This window comes from Rutidosis leptorrhynchoides, chromosome 8, assembly GCF_046630445.1.
Source record: "Rutidosis leptorrhynchoides isolate AG116_Rl617_1_P2 chromosome 8, CSIRO_AGI_Rlap_v1, whole genome shotgun sequence".
Taxonomy (NCBI): Eukaryota; Viridiplantae; Streptophyta; class Magnoliopsida; order Asterales; family Asteraceae; genus Rutidosis; species Rutidosis leptorrhynchoides.
This window is the reverse complement of record NC_092340.1, coordinates 69478824-69500760: the sequence shown is the minus strand read 5'-3', so window position 1 is coordinate 69500760 and position 21937 is coordinate 69478824. Positions and strand designations below refer to the sequence as shown.

The 21937-nt window shown below is 32.9% G+C and overlaps 1 protein-coding gene across 1 annotated transcript; it reads right to left on the bottom strand.

Annotated features, from left to right (window-relative positions):
- Window positions 1-17210: 17210 nt before the first annotated feature.
- Window positions 17211-20165, bottom strand: LOC139863514 (serine carboxypeptidase-like). The gene is made up of 9 exons (XM_071852140.1): window positions 19859-20165; window positions 19616-19784; window positions 19258-19377; window positions 19016-19159; window positions 18788-18941; window positions 18346-18431; window positions 17659-17911; window positions 17441-17574; window positions 17211-17336 (listed from the first exon to the last, which is right to left on the bottom strand). The coding sequence occupies exons 1-9, from the start codon at window positions 20125-20127 to the stop codon at window positions 17211-17213; spliced, it is 1455 nt and encodes a 484-aa protein (XP_071708241.1). The 5' UTR covers window positions 20128-20165.
- Window positions 20166-21937: the final 1772 nt, after the last annotated feature.

Sequence of the window (21937 nt, the reverse complement as noted above, 5' to 3'; positions counted from 1 at the left end):
AACGGTGGTTGCATAGCATGGTCAAATACAGGACCTTGTGCCAAACCGACAAATTATAAGGGTGAGCTTTACTATTGCTCCTACCAAGGATAGTAATTGCGTCCGACACGTTATAGACCATAATCAAAAGCATGTCACGGGACATTGCCTTAACAGTTGCTTGTTCAACGCTTTCCTTTACAACCGGACGGTAGTTTGCCGAAAGGTAATATACGGGACAAGTAAACTGGACGTGTTGCTTTCCAAATACAAGGTTAGCAAGTGGGTGACACAAAACCGCAAGTTTTGAGCTAAAATTTTCAAATCTGAAACCCACCAAACCCACAAAAATATTTTGCAAACACCGGTAAAGGGTTATTCCGGAAAATTTATCTAGGGTAAAAACTAGATTTAATTTTCAAAAGATCAAATGTTTTCATAAAGATCCAATTTCCTTAATGGATCTAAATTTTTATAGTCATGTGGGACTGTAAACCATATCGTTACTACCATTGTTTATACCGCCGTATAGAAATCACTGATGTACAAAGTGTGAAGAATAAAGAAGTGATTCTAGTATTTCAAGACAATATTGCTTGAGGACAAGCAACGCTCAAGTGTGGGAATATTTGATAATGCTAAAAACGAACATATATTTCATAGCATTATTCCTCAAGAAAGACAAGCTTTTAGTTGCAATTGTTCTATTTACAAGAGATATTCGTTTAAATAATAAAAGGTGAAGACAAAAGACAGATTCGACGAATTGAAGACGCAAACGACCAAAAAGCTCAAAAGTACAAAAGACAATCAAAAAGGTTCCAATTATTGATAAGAAACGTCTCGAAATCACAAGAGTACAAGATTCAAAACGCAAAGTACAAGATATTAAATTGTACGCGAGGACGTTCGAAAATCCGGAACCGGGACTAGAGTCAACTCTTAACGCTCGACGCAACGGACTAAAAATTACAAGTTAACTATATATATAAATATAATATAATATATAATTAATTATATTAATTATATATATATTATATATATATATTTAAAACCGTCGGCAGCAGGAAACTCTAAGGGTGAAAACTGAAAATACCTCTCCGCGACTCGCGGAGTTTTAAGGCTATTTGGCCGCGAGTCGCGGAGCCCCAAAAATCATTCCTGGCTATAAATCAACCCGAATTCTGATCAAAATCATCATCATTTTTTCTTCTCATTCATACGAAGTAATATATATTTATATTTATAATTTATATTTTAATTTTAATTCTAATAATAAGGGTATGTTAGCGAATGTTGTAAGGGTGTAAGTCGAAATTCTGTCCGTGTAACGCTACGCTATTTTTAATCATTGTAAGTTATGTTCAACCTTTTTATATTAATGTCTCGTAGCTAAGTTATTATTATGCTTGTTTAAAACGAAGTAATCATGATGTTGGGCTAATTACTAAAATTGGGTAATTGGGCTTTGTACCATAATTGGGGTTTGGACAAAAGAACGACACTTGTGGAAACTAGGCTATGGGCTATTAATGGGCTTTATATTTGTTTAACTAAATGAAAGTTTGTTAATGTTAATATAAAGATTTACAATTGGGCGTCCCTATAAATTACCATATACACTCGATCGGACACGATGGGCGGGGTATTTATATGTACGAATAATCGTTCATTTAACCGGACACGGGAATGGATTAATAGCCACTAGAATAATTAAAACAGGGGTGAAATTACATTCAAGGGTAATTGGTGTAATTGTTAACAACGTAGTAAAACCTTGGTTTACACGCAGTCGATAACCTGGTGTATTCATTAAACAAAGTATTAAAACCTTGTTACAATTCGAATCCCCAATTAGTTGGAATATTTATCTTCGGGTATAATAATAATTTGACAAGGACACTTGCAATTTATATTTATGACTGATGGACTGTTATGGACAAAAACCAGACGGACATATTGAATAATCCAGGACAAAGGACAATTAACCCATGGGCATAAAACTAAAATCAACACGTCAAACATCATGATTACGGAAGTTTAAATAAGCATAATTCTTTTATTTCATATTTTATTTCCTTTATTTTATATTTAATTGCACTTCTAATTATCGCATTTTATTAATTGTTAATTTATTTTATCGCACTTTTAATTATCGTACTTTTTAATTATCGCAATTTAATTTTTATCGCATTTTTATTATTCGCAATTTCATTATCGTTATTTACTTTACGCTTTAATTTAAAGTCTTGTATTTATTTTATATTTTACATTAGGTTTTAACTGCGACTAAAGTTTTAAAATCGACAAACCGGTCATTAAACGGTAAAAAACCCCTCTTTATAATAATAATATTACTTATATATATATTTGTATTTTTATAAAAGTAAACTAATATAGCGTTGAGCTTTGCTTAAAGATCTCCCTGTGGAACGAACCGGACTTACTAAAAACTACACTACTGTACGATTAGGTACACTGCCTATAAGTGTTGTAGCAAGGTTTAAGTATATCCATTCTATAAATAAATAAATATCTTGTGTAAAATTGTATCGTATTTAATAGTATTTTCTGCGTAAAATATAAGCTATTTTATATACACCTCGTTCGACATCAGTAACCCCCTCCCTTTTTCTTTTTATTTGTGAAAGCAATTATCAATCAATCAATTACTTTGCTTTGTGAATAACAGCGAATAATAAAAGAAAATTGGTGGTGACTGGGTGGCGAAACAGGAGATAATTCGAGCAGCTCTTCATGATTTTATGTGGGTTTAATCAATCGTGGAACAGTGATAAAAACTGCAGCAGACTAGCTGCTTTGTTCGAGCAAAAGAGAAAAAAATAATAAGGTGTTGGTGGTAGTTTGTTGTGGTGATCTCTGATGGTTCGATGGTGGTTGTGGTGATGTGTTTTGGTGTCCTTCAACAGGGAAATGAAATAGAAAAATAGCAGGAGCTGTGACGGTGGTGGTGATGTTATGATTGCAACAGGAAGAGACAAGCAGAGGGGGTGGATGGTGTGGCTATTTGGTGGCCGGTGGTGGCCGGTTATGAAGAGAACAGAAACAGTATCATAAGTAGCAGCAATAACAGGTAGTTTGATCATGGTATATGGTGGTTTATGATGATAATAGTTTTCAAGGTTGTAGTGAGAGAAAAAGAGAGAGATAGGTGGCGATTGATGGTGGTTTAAGGTGATAGTGTTTTGGTGTTCTATAGAGGTGAAATGGTGGCGTAGAGGTGGTGATCAGGTGGTGGTCGTTCCTTGTTAAAATGGTAGTCACAAGGGTGTTTGCTTGTGGTGGGTGGTTCATCAAACGAAGAGAGATAGAGAGATGGCGAATAGGTGGTGATGGGTGTCGAAGACCGGAGCAAGAGAGATATAGGAAGCTGTTGGTTGTGATGGATGTAAACGAAAATAACAAACAATTAAAGAAGTTGATAGAGGTTTGGTGATAAGACAACGGTGGTGGAGATTGTAGGGTGGCGGTGTGGTGGTAGACAGTGGTTCACGGTGGAAGGGAAGGTGTCAATGGTGGTGCTTTTAAATGTTGTTATGATGATCCGTGCAACAAAGGGTGGTGATATGGTGGTTGATTTCACAACAAGAATAGAGATATATGGCTTGAACTTGTATGTGATATATATTATAGAGTGATGATGGGTTATGTTGATAAACAAAACATTATTATCACAATACTAATTCAACTTACGAACTGTGATGACCCGAAAATTTTCGACCAAATTTAAACTTAATCTTATATGATTTCGATACGATAAGCAAAGTCTGTTAAAGTGAATCTCAAAATTCTTGAACTATTCAATTACCTTTCGTTTATTCACGATGATGCACGAATAATTATATGTAAATAGATACATATACTATAACTTGAAAACGTAACTAAGTGTTGGGTATATGATACTGTGCATTAATCTTATTTGATTGATTACCTGATTGATATATTTAACTACGGAGTTAAAAGATTATGCCAAACGATTCAAGTAAAAGACATTTACTGAGTCTCTTAAGGATTATGATATCATTACGGGTCTCTATTGAGAGGTCCACGTTCATTTGAGAAATCATTCATTTTTAACGGTATTCGGAACAAATGATAAAGTGTTTGTTTAAATAACGTAACTTGGACACATACAATAATAAGGAATATTAACTGTTGGAATTAGATATATGAATAACCTGTGTTATGTATTTTAAAAACGTGTTTATTAAATATTGAATATATATATTTAAATATAATATTAACTTGGTCATAAAACAATCTGTTATTATATATATAATAACAAATAACGAGACGATGATTTATAGAAGTAAATGACCAAAATACTCGAAAGTTTAAGATATACTTTGAGTGGTATAGTTTAGGAATAATTTAAGACTATATTTTGACAAAGGTACGAGTCGCGAAACGTAATGTACAAGTTTTCTCAACGTACGAAGGGACACTCGAAAAACCGGAACCGGGACATAAGTCGAGTGATGACGTACGACTTATCGGAACAAAAATTACAAGTCAACTATGCATGTGAATTTAATATAATATATAATTAATTATTTAAATTAAATATATTATATATATTATATTAAATTATGTCGACAAACAAAATTACAAAAAATATGTGAGCTGGATCTGACGGCCATGCGATCGCATGGCAAATAGGCATAAAACCCATGCGATCGCATGGGCATCAGAATCAGGCCACACCTATAAAAGCTCGAGCATTTTGGTCTCTGTCTTACACACATACATATCATACTCCATATTTATATTATTATTATTATTATTATTATTATTATTATTATTATTATTATTATTATTATTATTATTATTATTATTATTATTATTATTATTAAGATTAATATTATTATTAATCTTATTATTATTAATTAGTATTATACATAAAATACTACGACGAGGTTATGAGTGTGTCACTTTCAAAATGGTTTTAAGAGCGGGATAGAGCTAAGGAAATTATGGGTTATTGCCAAAGAGGTTATGGGTAATGTTCGAGGGTATATTTATGAATCAAATCTAGTGTTTATCATCTCTGTTGCGTCTACGTACTTTTCTACAATATTGAATCTCAATATTAATACGTAAGCATTTATATTTTATATTTTATAAATTAATAGTGTATACATACTAGTGCTCGAGTGTATATATTTATACATTATTGTACGCTAAATTTTGTCGTTAAACAGTTATGATGAATCACGAAGTAAATACATATATTACTGATAAAAGGTATATGATATGCATGTTTTTGGAAAGCTGGCGAAAAATCAATAACTTTTCATTTAGAAATCGCGTAATTTCGGTGAACGAATTAAAAGATATGATCAACTGAATTATGATTGACATTGATTGAAATTGCTTTTGAAACTTGTTTGTAAGAATGATAAATTGGATTTTTGAATATTACCAGGCAAGTAAATGAATCCATATATAAGGCACGTCTCGTTTTGTTGAATTATTGTCAAAATTGACTTTTTGAAACGACTTTGGATAACTTTTGTATGTCGATCTCGAGCATTAGGATTGTTATACACTATGACCTGACCTAGCTTGATAGACATTTATTGACCAACATATGTTCTCTAGGTTGAGATCTACGGTTATTTGGTAATCCGAGTTTCGATCACATTTTGGTGAACGACTTTATATGCTGCTAAGGTGAGTTTCATTGATCCCTTTTTAATTGCTTTTGCAATATATATTTTTGGGCTGAGAATACATGCACTTTATTTTAAACGCAATGGATACAAGTACATACTAAATTCTACACTGAGTTTGAACCGAAAATCCCTTAGCTTTGGTAACTGTTAACTGCCAGTTATAAGAACTGGTGGGCGCGAGTAGTAGTATATGGATCCATAGGGCTTGATATCCCCGTCCGAGCTAGAGCACTAGCCTTTTAACGGACGTATGCTATTTGAGAAGCGTACACGTTGGTTTACGTGTATTATTAAGATGATTATACAAAGGGTACAAATTATATATACGTTAAGTTTAGTTACCAGGGTGCTCAATTTCGTAGAATATTTTGATAAACGTTTCTGGATGAAACAACTGAAATCTTGTTATCCACTTTTATATGCAGATTATGCGAAACACTAAAACTATGAACTCACCAACCTTTGTGTTGACACTTGTTAGCATGTTTATTCTCAGGTTCCCTAGAAGTCTTCCGCTGTTTGCTTATATGATAGACAAGCTATGTGCATGGAATCTTACATGGCATATTTTTCAAGAAAATGTTGCATTCACCAATTCATCACCATATACCTTATTTAGACTGCATTGTCAACGGAAGTACTGTTGTAAACTATTATATAAGGTGATTGTTTATATGTAGAAATTATCGGATGTCGAAAACCTTTGATTTAATATTCATTTATGGTGTGCCTTTTCAAAAGAATGCAATGTTTATAAAACGTATCATATAGAGGTCAAATACCTCGCAATGAAATCAATGAATGACGTATTCGGCCAAATAGATTTGGAGCGATCGTCACAGTTGGTATCAGAGCGTTGGTCCTAGCGAACCAGGTCTTGCATGAATGTGTCTAACTGATAGTTGTTAAGATGCATTAGTAAGTCTGGACTTCGACCGTGTCTGCATGTTAAAAGTTTTGCTTATCATTTTTTGTCGAAAATTACATGCTTATCATTCTTAAGTCTAGACACGTTTTACTGCATTGATTGCATAAATAGTGTATAGACAAAAATTCATATCTTAGCGTATCTGTTACTGTAAACTTTTCCTGACATCTTCCGAAAATTTCTCCGTGATTTATGGAATTTGGTATTATATATACATATGTAAATTATGTATTGAAGAATACCAAACTAAATTCTATAATCTATTTCATATCAAAAATCATCTATCTAATTATACAAGATGGATCCCGTATCTATTTCAAATTCCTTAAATTCCGACAGCTATTCCGATATGGATATTCTCCTGAACTCTGAAGAAAGTGTAACTGGAATGGATCAACCAATTAGCCATCATCTATTCTGGATGAATTGGGGATGGGTTCGTAGCCTACTTAATTATTGGAGACAAGAAGAAGGCGATCCCTTCCATCCACCACATTGCCCTCTTGGCGAAGAACCTGAAGCACTTACCGGCGAACCTGTTCGTGATACCATTTTCTCTCTCATTTCCAGAGTATCTAGTCATGATTATATACTATCTCACATTCTAAATCTTATTCGTCCGCTCGTCCGAATCGACAATCATCCCGGTGTAGTAGAAGAAGTCATCGAGCTTCGCGCTCGGGTAGTGGCTTTGGAGAATATGGTGCAAAGGTTACAAGCACCAGCAGCATCACCGACATCAACAGTACCACCGACAACAACACCAACAGTACCATTACCACCACCAATAATATCCGCATCGCAAACCTCAACTTCACAATCTGTTCCACGAGCATCAACGTCATACGCACCGTAGTTACCAAGAAATACCAGCAACAATAACCGATGAAGTATTAACTCATTTCCCCTGAAGAAATTTTATGTATATTTAATATATATGAATTTTGAAATCAAAATAAGTCTTTTCGTACCAAGTTATTACGTGTGAATCTTAACTGGTAGGTACTACTCGGTTAATTCATATTACTAATATGCTATGATGTACATACTTCGTTAATGACTTAACCATCGTTAACTACAATCTCTGTTTCCAACTCAATGAATTCCATTTCATAATAAACTAAGTATATTATTCAATTATATGGTTGATTTTATACTTTCATCTTCGATGTATTCGAAACTTTCTAGAAAACATCATTCGTACCTTGCGAAGTTAGCAAGAGTTCCATGAGCACCAACATGATTCACTGAGAAAATATCAATAAAACTGAGTATTGATTACATTAGTGAAATACTCCGTAAAGATTATTAAATCTTTAATGTTTTATTCATTTCTAATTCAAGTCAAAAATCAAATGAGCTTATTATGATATTAACTCATCAAATCTGTATTACATCTGAAGAAAATATACATACATATATTTTCATAAAGACGGTAATAAAAATTCTTTTGTACAAAATATTACTTGTGAAATCTTTAACGGGTAGGTAATTCCCGGGAAATATTTAAGTTCACAATTAATATGTTACACTGTACATTCTTCAACTTTGATTCAAAAATTAATAACTATGCTCACAGCGATATACAATCATTTCCATACAAATTCAATTACATATTCTGATATTGACGGATCAGAATCCAAGTCAAGATTTAACGGGTGACATCATTATTAGATCTCTACATCTTTCAAAGCTATACTTTGACTTCAAAAATGTAAAAGATCCTTTAGCATTGTTATTACTGAAAATAACCTTGCAATTCCTTTCCCAAAGTATCCAGTATTATCAACCGTTCAACCAGTCAACGACGACCTTTCAGACTTGTAACTTTGGCATATACGTTTTTGTTACTGGGGAACCTTTCATGTTCCACCACATTAGCAGTAAATTTACCAACAACTTCATTGATCTTTGACCTTCCGAAAAATCCTTATACTCATTGAAACCGTATCATGTACTCATCCACATCTTGTAACGGCAATTGCCATACCAACTATCAGGAATTAGCAATCAGTATTTTGAAATCTTGTAGCACGTCTACGCCAACAGTTATATGTGTACATATAACGTCTACCTCTTGGACTTACATACTTCGAATGTGAAGTTTCCGAAAAACACCCCAAACTACGAAATTAGTTCTCCGAATTTTGGAAAAATGTTGATGAAGCAGCAAAAACTGTAAACGACCTTAACAGTCAAAAGTTTGATGATAAAGAATAGTATGGTGGTAAAGCTGAGAAAAAGAGAAAGTTTGGAACTGGAAAACGGATTGAGCAAAGTATGAAAGAGGCTGTGGATAAATCACAAGGACGAAACCTGTCTTCAAAGAATCCAAATGATTCAGTATCTGTTGAAGCCATTAACGAATACCTTGCTTCCGAATCTAAACCCTTGCGGACAATATTCTTCATCATCCTCTGATATTAGAAATTCTAAGATATCATCGTATCTTTCATTATAAATATCCTCCATATTTCTGGAGATAATTTCATAATCATTCTTATCGAAAATCAATTTTCTCTTTACGATATCTGTGTTACACCATAAAAGAAACTATTTTAGTTTCTAAATTCTGAAACTTTCAAGTTTAAAATATAAATGTTTTGAAGTAATGTTGGAAATTGAAGCATGAGTTAATATAATATAATGACACTTGATCAACGTGATTATATTACAGTAAGTCATGCTGAGTTTCTAATGGAACGTGATAAAGGTTCACATATCATACCCTCATCATGAACCATGTTACATAACTCTTTCATTCTATATAATCTCTAAAAATATCAAGAAAATATTTTCTTAATGATTCGGTCTTTTTTGAGGTATTCTGGTAATTTGACAAGTCAGATTGTGCTATTACCATTTCTTTCTTAGAACATTAGTTATGTACATCTGAAACTTCATACCTACGAATTCTGGACCATTATCCGCTTGACTTAAGGTCAGGAAGAGAAAAAGAAAGCATGAAGCTCCGAAATATAATGGAGAATATAAAGCCCAATAACAACCTCAAAATTTACAAACCGTGTATATCAATGCGTATAGCAATATAAAGACACGGGAGAATGAAAAACACTATAACCCCAAGGTAATGGTAGAAGAAAGTAACTTCCTCTGGTGGTAGATGAAAAAGAAGAATGACAGATATGAAAGTTAGGAGTATATCAAGAATAAGAACTGGATGAAGCATTTCACAATCTTTTGGAACTATGAAATGAGGAAGAAGATGTAGGAGTGGTGAAAATAATGAGACGAAAGGGGGTTAATTTATAAGCAAAATAACAGACAGAGCAATCAAGGCAGGTGACCTCATTTAATTAAAGAAGATCTTAATTTCCTTAAATTTCGAAGAATCAAATCTTATTTAGATTATGAAGACTTTCTATTCCTTAAATTTCGGAAATCAATCGTTACTACGTCAAGAGATAAGACGCATCTCTATTCTCTATTTCACTTTATTACGATAACTTCCCTCATACGCTTCGAGTAATTGGATTGTGTTATCCATATTATTCAACGGTGATAAAACTCTAATTATCAACTCATATACGTCATGAAAACATTTTTATTGTTAGCCATGACGACCTCACTCAAATTTCGGGACGAAATTTCTTTAACGGGTAGGTACTGTGATGACCCGAAAATTTTCGACCAAATTTAAACTTAATCTTATATGATTTCGATACGATAAGCAAAGTCTGTTAAAGTGAATCTCAAAATTCTTGAACTATTCAATTACCTTTCATTTATTCACGATGATGCACGAATAATTATATGTAAATAGATACATATACTATAACTTGAAAACGTAACTAAGTGTTGGGTATATGATACTGTGCATTAATCTTATTTGATTGATTACCTGATTGATATATTTAACTACGGAGTTAAAAGATTATGCCAAACGATTCAAGTAAAAGACATTTACTGAGTCTCTTAAGGATTATGATATCATTACGGGTCTCTATTGAGAGGTCCACGTTCATTTGAGAAATCATTCATTTTTAACGGTATTCGGAACAAATGATAAAGTGTTTATTTAAATAACGTAACTTGGACACATACAATAATAAGGAATATTAACTGTTGGAATTAGATATATGAATAACCTGTGTTATGTATTTTAAAAACGTGTTTATTAAATATTGAATATATATATTTAAATATAATATTAACTTGGTCATAAAACAATATGTTATTATATATATAATAACAAATAACGAGACGATGATTTATAGAAGTAAATGACCAAAATACTCGAAAGTTTAAGATATACTTTGAGTGGTATAGTTTAGGAATAATTTAAGACTATATTTTGACAAAGGTACGAGTCGCGAAACGTAATGTATAAGTTTTCTCAAAGTACGAAGGGACACTCGAAAAACCGAAACCGGGACATAAGTCGAGTGATGACGTACGACTTATCGGAACAAAAATTACAAGTCAACTATGCATGTGAATTTAATATAATATATAATTAATTATTTAAATTAAATATATTATATATATTATATTAAATTATGTCGACAAACAAAATTACAAAAAATATGTGAGCTGGATCTGACGGCCATGCGATCGCATGGCAAATAGGCATAAAACCCATGCGATCGCATGGGCATCAGAATCAGGCCACACCTATAAAAGCTCGAGCATTTTGGTCTCTGTCTTACACACATACATATCATACTCCATATTTATATTATTATTATTATTATTATTATTATTATTATTATTATTATTATTATTATTATTATTATTATTATTATTAAGATTAATATTATTATTAATCTTATTATTATTAATTAGTATTATACATAAAATACTACGACGAGGTTATGAGTGTGTCACTTTCAAAATGGTTTTAAGAGCGGGATAGAGCTAAGGAAATTATGGGTTATTGCCAAAGAGGTTATGGGTAATGTTCGAGGGTATATTTATGAATCAAATCTAGTGTTTATCATCTCTGTTGCGTCTACGTACTTTTCTACAATATTGAATCTCAATATTAATACGTAAGCATTTATATTTTATATTTTATAAATTAATAGTGTATACATACTAGTGCTCGAGTGTATATATTTATACATTATTGTACGCTAAATTTTGTCGTTAAACAGTTATGATGAATCACGAAGTAAATACATATATTACTGATAAAAGGTATATGATATGCATGTTTTTGGAAAGCTGGCGAAAAATCAATAACTTTTCATTTAGAAATCGCGTAATTTCGGTGAACGAATTAAAAGTTATGATCAACTGAATTATGATTGACATTGATTGAAATTGCTTTTGAAACTTGTTTGTAAGAATGATAAATTGGATTTTTGAATATTACCAGGCAAGTAAATGAATCCATATATAAGGCACGTCTCGTTTTGTTGAATTATTGTCAAAATTGACTTTTTGAAACGACTTTGGATAACTTTTGTATGTCGATCTCGAGCATTAGGATTGTTATACACTATGACCTGACCTAGCTTGATAGACATTTATTGACCAACATATGTTCTCTAGGTTGAGATCTACGGTTATTTGGTAATCCGAGTTTCGATCACATTTTGGTGAACGACTTTATATGCTGCTAAGGTGAGTTTCATTGATCTCTTTTTAATTGCTTTTGCAATATATATTTTTGGGCTGAGAATACATGCACTTTATTTTAAACGCAATGGATACAAGTACATACTAAATTCTACACTGAGTTTGAACCGAAAATCCCTTAGCTTTGGTAACTGTTAACTGCCAGTTATAAGAACTGGTGGGCGCGAGTAGTAGTATATGGATCCATAGGGCTTGATATCCCCGTCCGAGCTAGAGCACTAGCCTTTTAACGGACGTATGCTATTTGAGAAGCGTACACGTTGGTTTACGTGTATTATTAAGATGATTATACAAAGGGTACAAATTATATATACGTTAAGTTTAGTTACCAGGGTGCTCAATTTCGTAGAATATTTTGATAAACGTTTCTGGATGAAACAACTGAAATCTTGTTATCCACTTTTATATGCAGATTATGCGAAACACTAAAACTATGAACTCACCAACCTTTGTGTTGACACTTGTTAGCATGTTTATTCTCAGGTTCCCTAGAAGTCTTCCGCTGTTTGCTTATATGATAGACAAGCTATGTGCATGGAATCTTACATGGCATATTTTTCAAGAAAATGTTGCATTCACCAATTCATCACCATATACCTTATTTAGACTGCATTGTCAACGGAAGTACTGTTGTAAACTATTATATAAGGTGATTGTTTATATGTAGAAATTATCAGATGTCGAAAACCTTTGATTTAATATTCATTTATGGTGTGCCTTTTCAAAAGAATGCAATGTTTATAAAACGTATCATATAGAGGTCAAATACCTCGCAATGAAATCAATGAATGACGTATTCGGCCAAATAGATTTGGAGCGATCGTCACACGAACCAATTGATTGAAACAAGTGGGTGTATTATTAGAGAAAAAGCAATCACTAAATAATTAAATAATTAAGAGAAGAAAAACGTGGGGTTTGTGTTTGTGTGAAAATTAAACGTATTTGCATATGCATCTATAATGTGATATAGATGAAGGTTGAAAGGAACACCCACTCACATTCACTTATAATAATTAGAGTTTAAAACTGCACACATAGTATAGCCACCATGAATCTTGTCATTTTCTAGTCGACAACCAATTTTACGAATATTAATTCGTACTCCATTGTTAAGCAGAGTTAGATAAAAGTCTTCAGAAAAATCTCAAGATTTTACATAAATTACGAATATTTATTCTAATCATTATTTTATAAAAATGGTCATTAATTGTTTTTAAAATTATTAAATAAAATTTAAATCACTATCCGCGCTCGATCCCAGGTAAAAATATAAAAAGTTTTAAAATTTAACAAATAGCTCCTAAATACATTTTTAATAAGCCTATAATTTATTTAACTCATTTTCGGATAACCGTTTATTTTTAAAAAAATCACATAAGTTCGTTTTTAACTTGTTTAATATCGATCGAAACATCAAACGAGTATTACAATCATTTAATATTTATTTTTAATATATTTTATTTATATATAGATATGTTTTAAATAATAATTATTATAATATCCTATTTTTATTTTATTTTACATAACTAATTTTAATAACAACAACATATATTATTTCAAATTTATATATATATATATATATATATATATATATATATATATATATATATATATATATATATATATATATATATATATATATATATATATATATCTGTGTGTGTGTGTGTGTGTGTGTGTATCTATTTATAATTAATTGTTCGTGAATCGTCGGAAATGGTCGAAGTCAAATGAATGTACGAAAATAGTTCAAAAATTTTGAGACGCAACATAACAGACTTTACTTATCATGTCAGAATTTATGAAATCGAATCGTTAGTTTGGTTCAAAATTAGTCGAAATTTTTCGGGTCGTGACAGAATTTTTAATTAAATTCAAGCTATCTTTAACTAATGAAGACCCCATTACTTATAAGGGAACAAAAGAAAAAATAAGTAAACTCAAACTCCTAAACTTAAGCAACAAGTAAATATATTAAAACTTTAAATTAAAGATAATGATGAATTGCTTGGCTGCTTCCTCAAACCAACTTCTTGCCATTTGTTTTCTTTAGCCCAGTAGATCCACCCGGGTCTTTATCTTCCTCTGGCCCAGTTGCAATTTTTTTTCTTTGACCCAATTGTAGCTAGTCCTGCGTCAGAGTCCCCCACTTGAAAAAAACTCGTCCCCGAATTATCCGGGTATAATGGATCGTCTGCATCATGATACTTTGGAAGGTCAGCTACATTGAAAGTACTTGAAATATTCATGGAAGGTGGTAGGTCAACGACATATGCATTACTGTTGATCTTATGTAGTATCTTGTAGGGACCGTATTTCTTGGGTTGTAATTTACTATATTTCCCAACAGGAAATCGTTCACACCTTAAGAAAACCATAACCAAATCTCCGACTTCAAAATTGCATTCGCGCCGATGCTTGTCACGTTTTAAATTTGAGATTAGTTTGTTCCAACTTTTGACGGACTTCCGCAATAACATCAAGGGAATCATTTTCCATTTTGGAGGCAATAGCATGTGATTTAGCTTTTGGTGGTAAAGCAACAAGATCAACCACGTGAAGATGCGGTGGCTGATATACCACCGAGAAGGGTGACCGCCCAACAGAACTAGGTCTTGCACTATTGAAAGCAAACTTAGCCTGTTTAATTGATGTTTTGAAACTGTCTTTCCCCTGTTCAATTGTCTTGTATTTGCTTCAGATGTTCTTTTAAAAAAAGACGTTCTGCATTCCCCGTCTTGCTTGCCACATTTGCCCTTTTGGGACTTCCAACGATTTTCTCTTTAAACGTTCCGTTGTTTCATTCACATGCTCTTTGGATACTTCAGTGTTCTCACGCTCACCCTCTTCAATTAAAGAATCTTCCATAGTGAGCTGATTAGGTGGTATTTTTTCACAAAGGGTTTCAGTGATTGGTTCTATCGGAATACGTTTTGAAGGGGTGTCGTTTGCTTTTGCGTTCTTTGTGTGTTTGTTGTTCTTTGAAACGGATGGCACCATATGTTGGTACCATTTTTCGTCTAGCGGCTAAAAGGTACGAGTACAAAACTAGAACGACTCAACGTGATGAGATGTGTTGCCGACTGATGTTTGCCCTCGGGATAAGATCCCTACAAAACTGGAACACATACGAGATCTCCGTGGGGTGGCCTTATCAGTCTTCTTGGACCAAATTGCAAGTTGGTTAGTCTAGCGTAATGTTGCTAAGCGGTGAAGTTCTAGAGACAGAAAGTACTGTGTGTGAGAGAAAGTGTGTCCTCTGTCACAACTGACTGAACTATGAAATGTGGTGACCCTGTGGTCTATTTATAGGCGCAGATCCTCCAGATTTTTCAGAAACACGTGTCAGATGATGATTTATTTGATTATGCGAAATTTATGCAACCGACTTTGACTTGGGCTGAAGTGGCTATGTGTCGCTCACGCGACTATTCAAGGGCTCAAGCATAGAAGCTTACGCATGACGTTGGGCGGCCTGGCTGAGTGCTAAACGGATGTTTCATAAAATTGCTATTATTGCTGTATTTTATGCATTTTGAGTGTCTTTGACGTAAAAATGATGCTTTGAATCAGTGTTGTAAAAAACCCGATTACTCGCCGATTAATCCACGATTAATCTTTTTTAGGAGCAATCCGTTCCGATTTCCAAAAATTTGTTTAATTAAACGGTCAACGTCAATTGATGGATCAAAAATCGAATTTGGTAATCAAAATCAATCAAAGTAAAAAATGGTTAGCATTTTAACATGAATTTAAACTAGAATTTATAGTTTTGAAGCAAAATGAACAATTTTAAACAATTATGTTAAAAATTATCTTTATATTTATGGTTTTTTTTATAATTACACATATAATTTTTAAAATTTAATATTTAAATGTATACAATACAATCCGATTAATCTCCGATTAATCTCCGAATTTTCGATTAATCCCTTCTAAGTCCCGATTAATCCCAAATAGCGAATTTTACAACCTTACTTTGAATACCTAAAAGTTATCATTTCGTTAGAACCCTCGATCCCAAGATCTGATTAAGCACCAACAAAGTGGTATAAGAGCCCTAGATTGTAGGATCGAACTACTTTCCAGCAAATTTGTTACTGAGTTGTTAGAACTTTTTATTTTTATGTGTTCATCATGTTTTTACCCTAACATGGCATATATCATTTTTATGTGTTTAATCTGAAATTGATTGTTGAAAAATCTTCCCTTACAACATAAAAACACTCCAATTTTCAGATCTCGTTTTCGTAAACAAATCTGTCCGTAATCGAAGGTTTTAGGTATGAAAAAGTCGAGTTTTATATTGATTTAACTTGAACGATTTTAGGTGTTTTTGGAAAAAGTAAAATTGTAGAAGTGTTAGAAATCCTATAACGGACCTTTTTGCCAATTTTCGTGGTCTAGTTCCTTTTTATTGTCAAAAACCGTCGTCCGACCACTACGTACAACCGCGAACCACTGCCAGAATCTGCAATTTTTAAGATCTTCTGACACATTTTTGAGTGTCGGCTGACAATCTAGTCTGTCGCACTACACTCTAGTCCATCGCACAATATGTCTTTCGCATCAATTTTGTCTTTCGCTCGACACTCTCCATTGTCGCTCGATTGTAGACTATCTCCCAATTGACGACTGTCACCAGATTGACTATCGACCGATTGTTTGTTAATTTTCGACCAGTAATGGATTCGTTGCGTGAACTGATCTCCCGAGTAAGAGCTAAATGTTAACTGTCTATAAATTTTAGTCACTTTGATTGTTTTTGTTATTTTTTCATGTACATAACATTATAAATGTGTCTTTCATATATTTACATTTATAAAGGAAGATGAATAAGATTATATAGATATAGATATGGGATCCTAATGTTGTCTCAAGTTTATACAGCCTTATGCCTTTCTTAATGACATGTAGTAAATAAATAATATAAAAGGTAAGATTTTTTTGTAACATATTGAATATACGGTGTGTGTAAATCTCTTTCAAATGTTTGTAAATTAATCAGTTAGAGATCTGGAATCTTCTGCTTCAGGCACACTAAGTTTGCCATCCATCCACCTTTTTAACATCTTCAAAGAAGCCTTTGGTTGATCCATCGGTACCATATGTCCAGCCTCATGCACCTGATTCAGACAAATTATCAATTGTATGAAACCAAAAACAGCTTCTTAGTTATATGCATATACAGTTATCATCCACACACACACACACACACACGAACGCTGACCTTAAGGAAACTGAGATTGTCATAGTTCTTTAGTTCTCCAGCTTCTTTACCGTCTACTTGAAACGGGATAAAGTTCGATGCTTTGAAATTCGATTGACCCGACCATTTCATGTCTCTAACCCATCTATAGTTCCCTGTATATTCATTCACAGCTCATGTTTTTTTCAAACACAGAGAAATAAATAAACACGATTTGAGAATCAATGAATGAATCATACCAATCCAGTTGCAGGCAAAATCACAATCTCCAGCAAATATAAGCATTTTGATACCTTCTTCCAAAAGTTCCGGAAGGCCTCCTTCGAGGTGTCTCATGATGTCTGCCAGCAATGCGTGTTTCACTACATCACTACACGACGCAAACATTATATCTTGTGGTACCCCTAATGCCTTTTTTACTGATGGCTTGTTCAAATATTTGTCAACGTTTTCCGTAATATTATAGCAATTTCGCCTCCTGATATCATATTCCTGCCATAAAACATGAAGTCAATTTCCGTTTAAAAAAAACACAAAGTCAATTAAGTTCGTTTAAATTGCGTTGTGATGATGTCAGTGTAAAAGGCGGCCGTCTTGGCCGACTAGTCGGTTTGGTGACTAACCTATCCCGTACCGTCCAGAAAAACATCTAATTAGTCGGTCAACATTAAAAACCGTAAAAAGTCAAGTCAAAGTATGTCTTTGGGTGTGTTTTAATATGTTTGAAATATTTATAAATAAAAAGTCAAGTAAAAGTCAGTCTTAGGGTGTGTTTTAATATGTTTGAAATATTTATTTTTAAAAAGTCAAGTCAAAGTCAGTCAACAACCGACACGACCAACTAGTCCTTTTAAAGTCCCGACAGACTCTTCTCCGTCTCACTACTTTTTTTAACCTTGGAAGATGTAGGATATTTGAGTTCTTACACATATATGGCTAATGGAAATAATATCCTGATAAATTTGTTGACATATTTCCACGGCTTTAAGGCAGCTCTCTTCACCATCAGTCCCTGGAACACAATATACTCAACTTTAATAAGGTCAATGAAATTCTGAAAGTTTTTTAAAATTACTTGATTGATTGTAGAAGGCTTAGTTCAATGTTGCAGAACTATGAATTACTCGCCAAGTACTCGCCGGGTACTCGTTTTTCGGGGAGCTCCAAGTATTCAGTCAAAACTCTGCCAAAAGTCGGGATTACTCAAAAAATCGGTTAAAACTAATTCAAAACTCGGCTACAACTTGGGATTACTTGGAAAATCGGTCAGAAATCGGTTAAAATCAGTCAAAGTCAAACTTGGTCAACATCCGAGCACTCCCCGAGTACCTATCGAGTAACGAGTTTTGCAACCTTGGCTTAGTGTACCGCATTTCTTGGCTGCCTTTTCACATTTTTGCACTATCTGATTAAGTCTTTTATAATCGGTCTCGTTAATCAAGTTGTTCATAAGAGCAAAATCAGTGTCTGCCTGCCCGAACTGAATTCCAGATACAGTCATACCATTTCCAATTGCAAGTCCCTGTTCACTTAATCAGAATTCAATGAGAAACACTTAATAAAGTTAGAATAATTAGTAGTAGATTGTAACGTCACCTTTAGGTTTAAATGAATGCCTTGTTTGTTTTTGTTCCTGTGGTTTATACGAGAAGCCAAAGCTGGAACGTAGTGCCCTCCGTATGATTCTCCAGTTATGTAGAGTTCGTTTTTCACATAATCAGGGTGCTTTGTAAAGAACCCCTGTTATTTGTTTCACGTTTAAATCTTATTATTCATTTATGTGTAGCGATTTTAGGTATGTTAAGAATAATAACTAATAATAAATAAGCAGCACAAACCTGCAAGAAATCATAAAGATCATTACTCACGCCTTTTTCGTGATGTCGAATGTCTTTTTCACTTGAAGTGTAACTAAAACCAGTTCCAATAGGTTGGTCAATGTATATCATGTTGGCTACCTGTCATACCAGTTGGAATCTGTTACTCTTATTTTTTTCATACCAGTTGGAATGTTACTGTTGTGATCATGTCAGTTCGGCGACTAGCATGTTCTGTGTCGCGCAAACGTTAAGAAGTCATATCAAAGTTAAAGTAATAAGATTTTGTGCCTATATTTAAATATTTATGTTTGAAATATTTATGTCTTTTACTACCTTGATTGTTATACATATATACATGTAATTGATTATAGCATACCTTATCCCAACCGTATTTGTTCCAGACTAGAGATAAGTTTTTGTTCAAAAGGAACGGGCCATTTTCTTCGAAAAGAGCTATTGCACTACTACAACCTGGTCCTCCAGTTAACCATATAACCACAGGATCATCCTCTCTGTGTCTCGATTGAAAGAAGTAATAGAACATCCTACAATTTAAATTTTTCTATAGCAGCGTGTTTAATTCGAATACATTATGGTGACAAAAAATAAAAATTGATACCTTCCACCAATAGTGTGTTTAATTCGAACATATCCAGTAGCATGAACAATGTTAGGAGTCGATGCACCTGATTGGCCAAGAACTGGGAGCCTTAATGGCTTCTCAACAATCCTATAATCTGATGTGTTTTGCTTAAAGATGTTAGCATCAAGTGTTGGGTGCAGATTTAGATCCTTGATGAATTGTTTGTATCCTGTTCTTGTATAAAGTGAAGATGATGAAGGATCAATAAGGACAGAGAGAAAAAGGTAAATGAAAACTGGATTCATTATGGTTAAGTGTTGCTTTATTTTTGGCTTCTGCAATGCTTGTATGAGCTTTAATTTAACAATTTATAGAAGTTTGTTTTTTTTTTTTTTTAGTTTAAAAACCACTTCCATGTGATAATTTTGGATCTATATTAGTCATAGTAATGAGAATTTTATCAAAATTTCTATATTACTACTTCTATTCGCTACCCGTATTTTAAGGATACCACTTATCCTTAAATCAGATATTGCTGTATATACAAGCAAATCAACAAATGGAAATACGTATACATAACCCAGTTAAGGCAAAATGCAAAATAAATGGAAGATAACCATACGACTGCAACATCATTAACGTCATTTATCTGAGCTCCGGAATGATCTTAAATGAAAACACAAAAAGTAAAAAAGCAGAAGTGTTCATTATCTTCTAGTGAAACTACCTGCAAATTTTCAGCTCTAAACATTCAGATTTGAGCATCAATTTCATGGTCAAAGGTTCGTAATAAAAAGTCAACAGACTGTTCATGATTGAAATTTGAAGTTTATGTGAAGTTACTGGTTATGAATTCGATTGACGAAGGTTATACACTTGATGTACAACAACTTTCATGAAGGAATTTGGATTCAAAACGTGCTAAATCTCAAAATCAATCTTAACTTGATGTTCATAACCGTCGAAACTGTTCATCGATGAAATTCAGTTTTGGTGTTTTCATGATGATGAACACTTACGGACATAACAATTTTAATTTGCAAAAAAACCGCATCATCATCTTATTCTGTAGGCACCTATTTCAATTTGGACTTTTACTTTTTTTGATTTGATTTGATTTGAAATAGATTTTAGTTTAGACTTGTTTATAGTTATTGTAATAAATTTGGTTAGGGTCGAAGATGAAGATACCTGAGAATCTTAATTACATGTCATCGTCTAAAAACAAATAAGCAACGTAATTCTTTTTACTAGAGGTAGCCGGTCAAAATTGTTGATATGAATACACTTTTTAAAACTTTGTGTACTACAATAGTAATATTTTGAGTATATAGCCAACAATGGGATAAAACTAAAAGTATATATAGCCTATTTATGATTTAAACCCTTGTATTTAACTGTTGGGTCATGGCTTACTTTTGTTATTTGTTTGTAGTGATGGATTTAGTTTTTTTGTTTATTCATCATCACCCACGACTTTGTGATTTGATTTAGTTGAATATATGTAATGTATGATTTGATTAGAAATTTGGTGCTCTGTTTTTGAAAATAAGTTGATTTAGTTGAATATATGTTTGATTTTTTAATTGTTAAAGTGATTAAGTTTAGAAATAACTAGGGTTAGGATTCTTAATAAAATATGAGAAAAATGTGAAGGGGAAGAAGAAATAGTAAAAGATAATTTTGTGGTTGGTCCCTTTGGCTTGTCAAAGTAAAATGATTGAAATACCCTTATGTGACTAACATGTTACTTCACTTAACGCCCGAATCTAAATGGACTTTTGAAAGGGGGCCAAAGAAGTTGAAAAAAAGTTTAGGCGAAACCAAGCACTTTTGAGCAAACCATAGGGACCAATGGCGCAATTTTGTCTTTACATTATTACCCGTTATTTTTCATCTACTCATTTTGTCTTATTTTTCATCGACTCATTAACTTAACCTTAACCTTATTATTTTTATCCATTTACTATTAATAGAAGTGAACAATTAATTTATAATAACTTACAAAAATATTACACAATTAATCTAGGACGGAGAGAGTAATAAATTATTTTCTAAATACAATTGCATCCTTGTTTGTGCCCTTATACCTTATAAATGTGAGGTAAGGGTTCA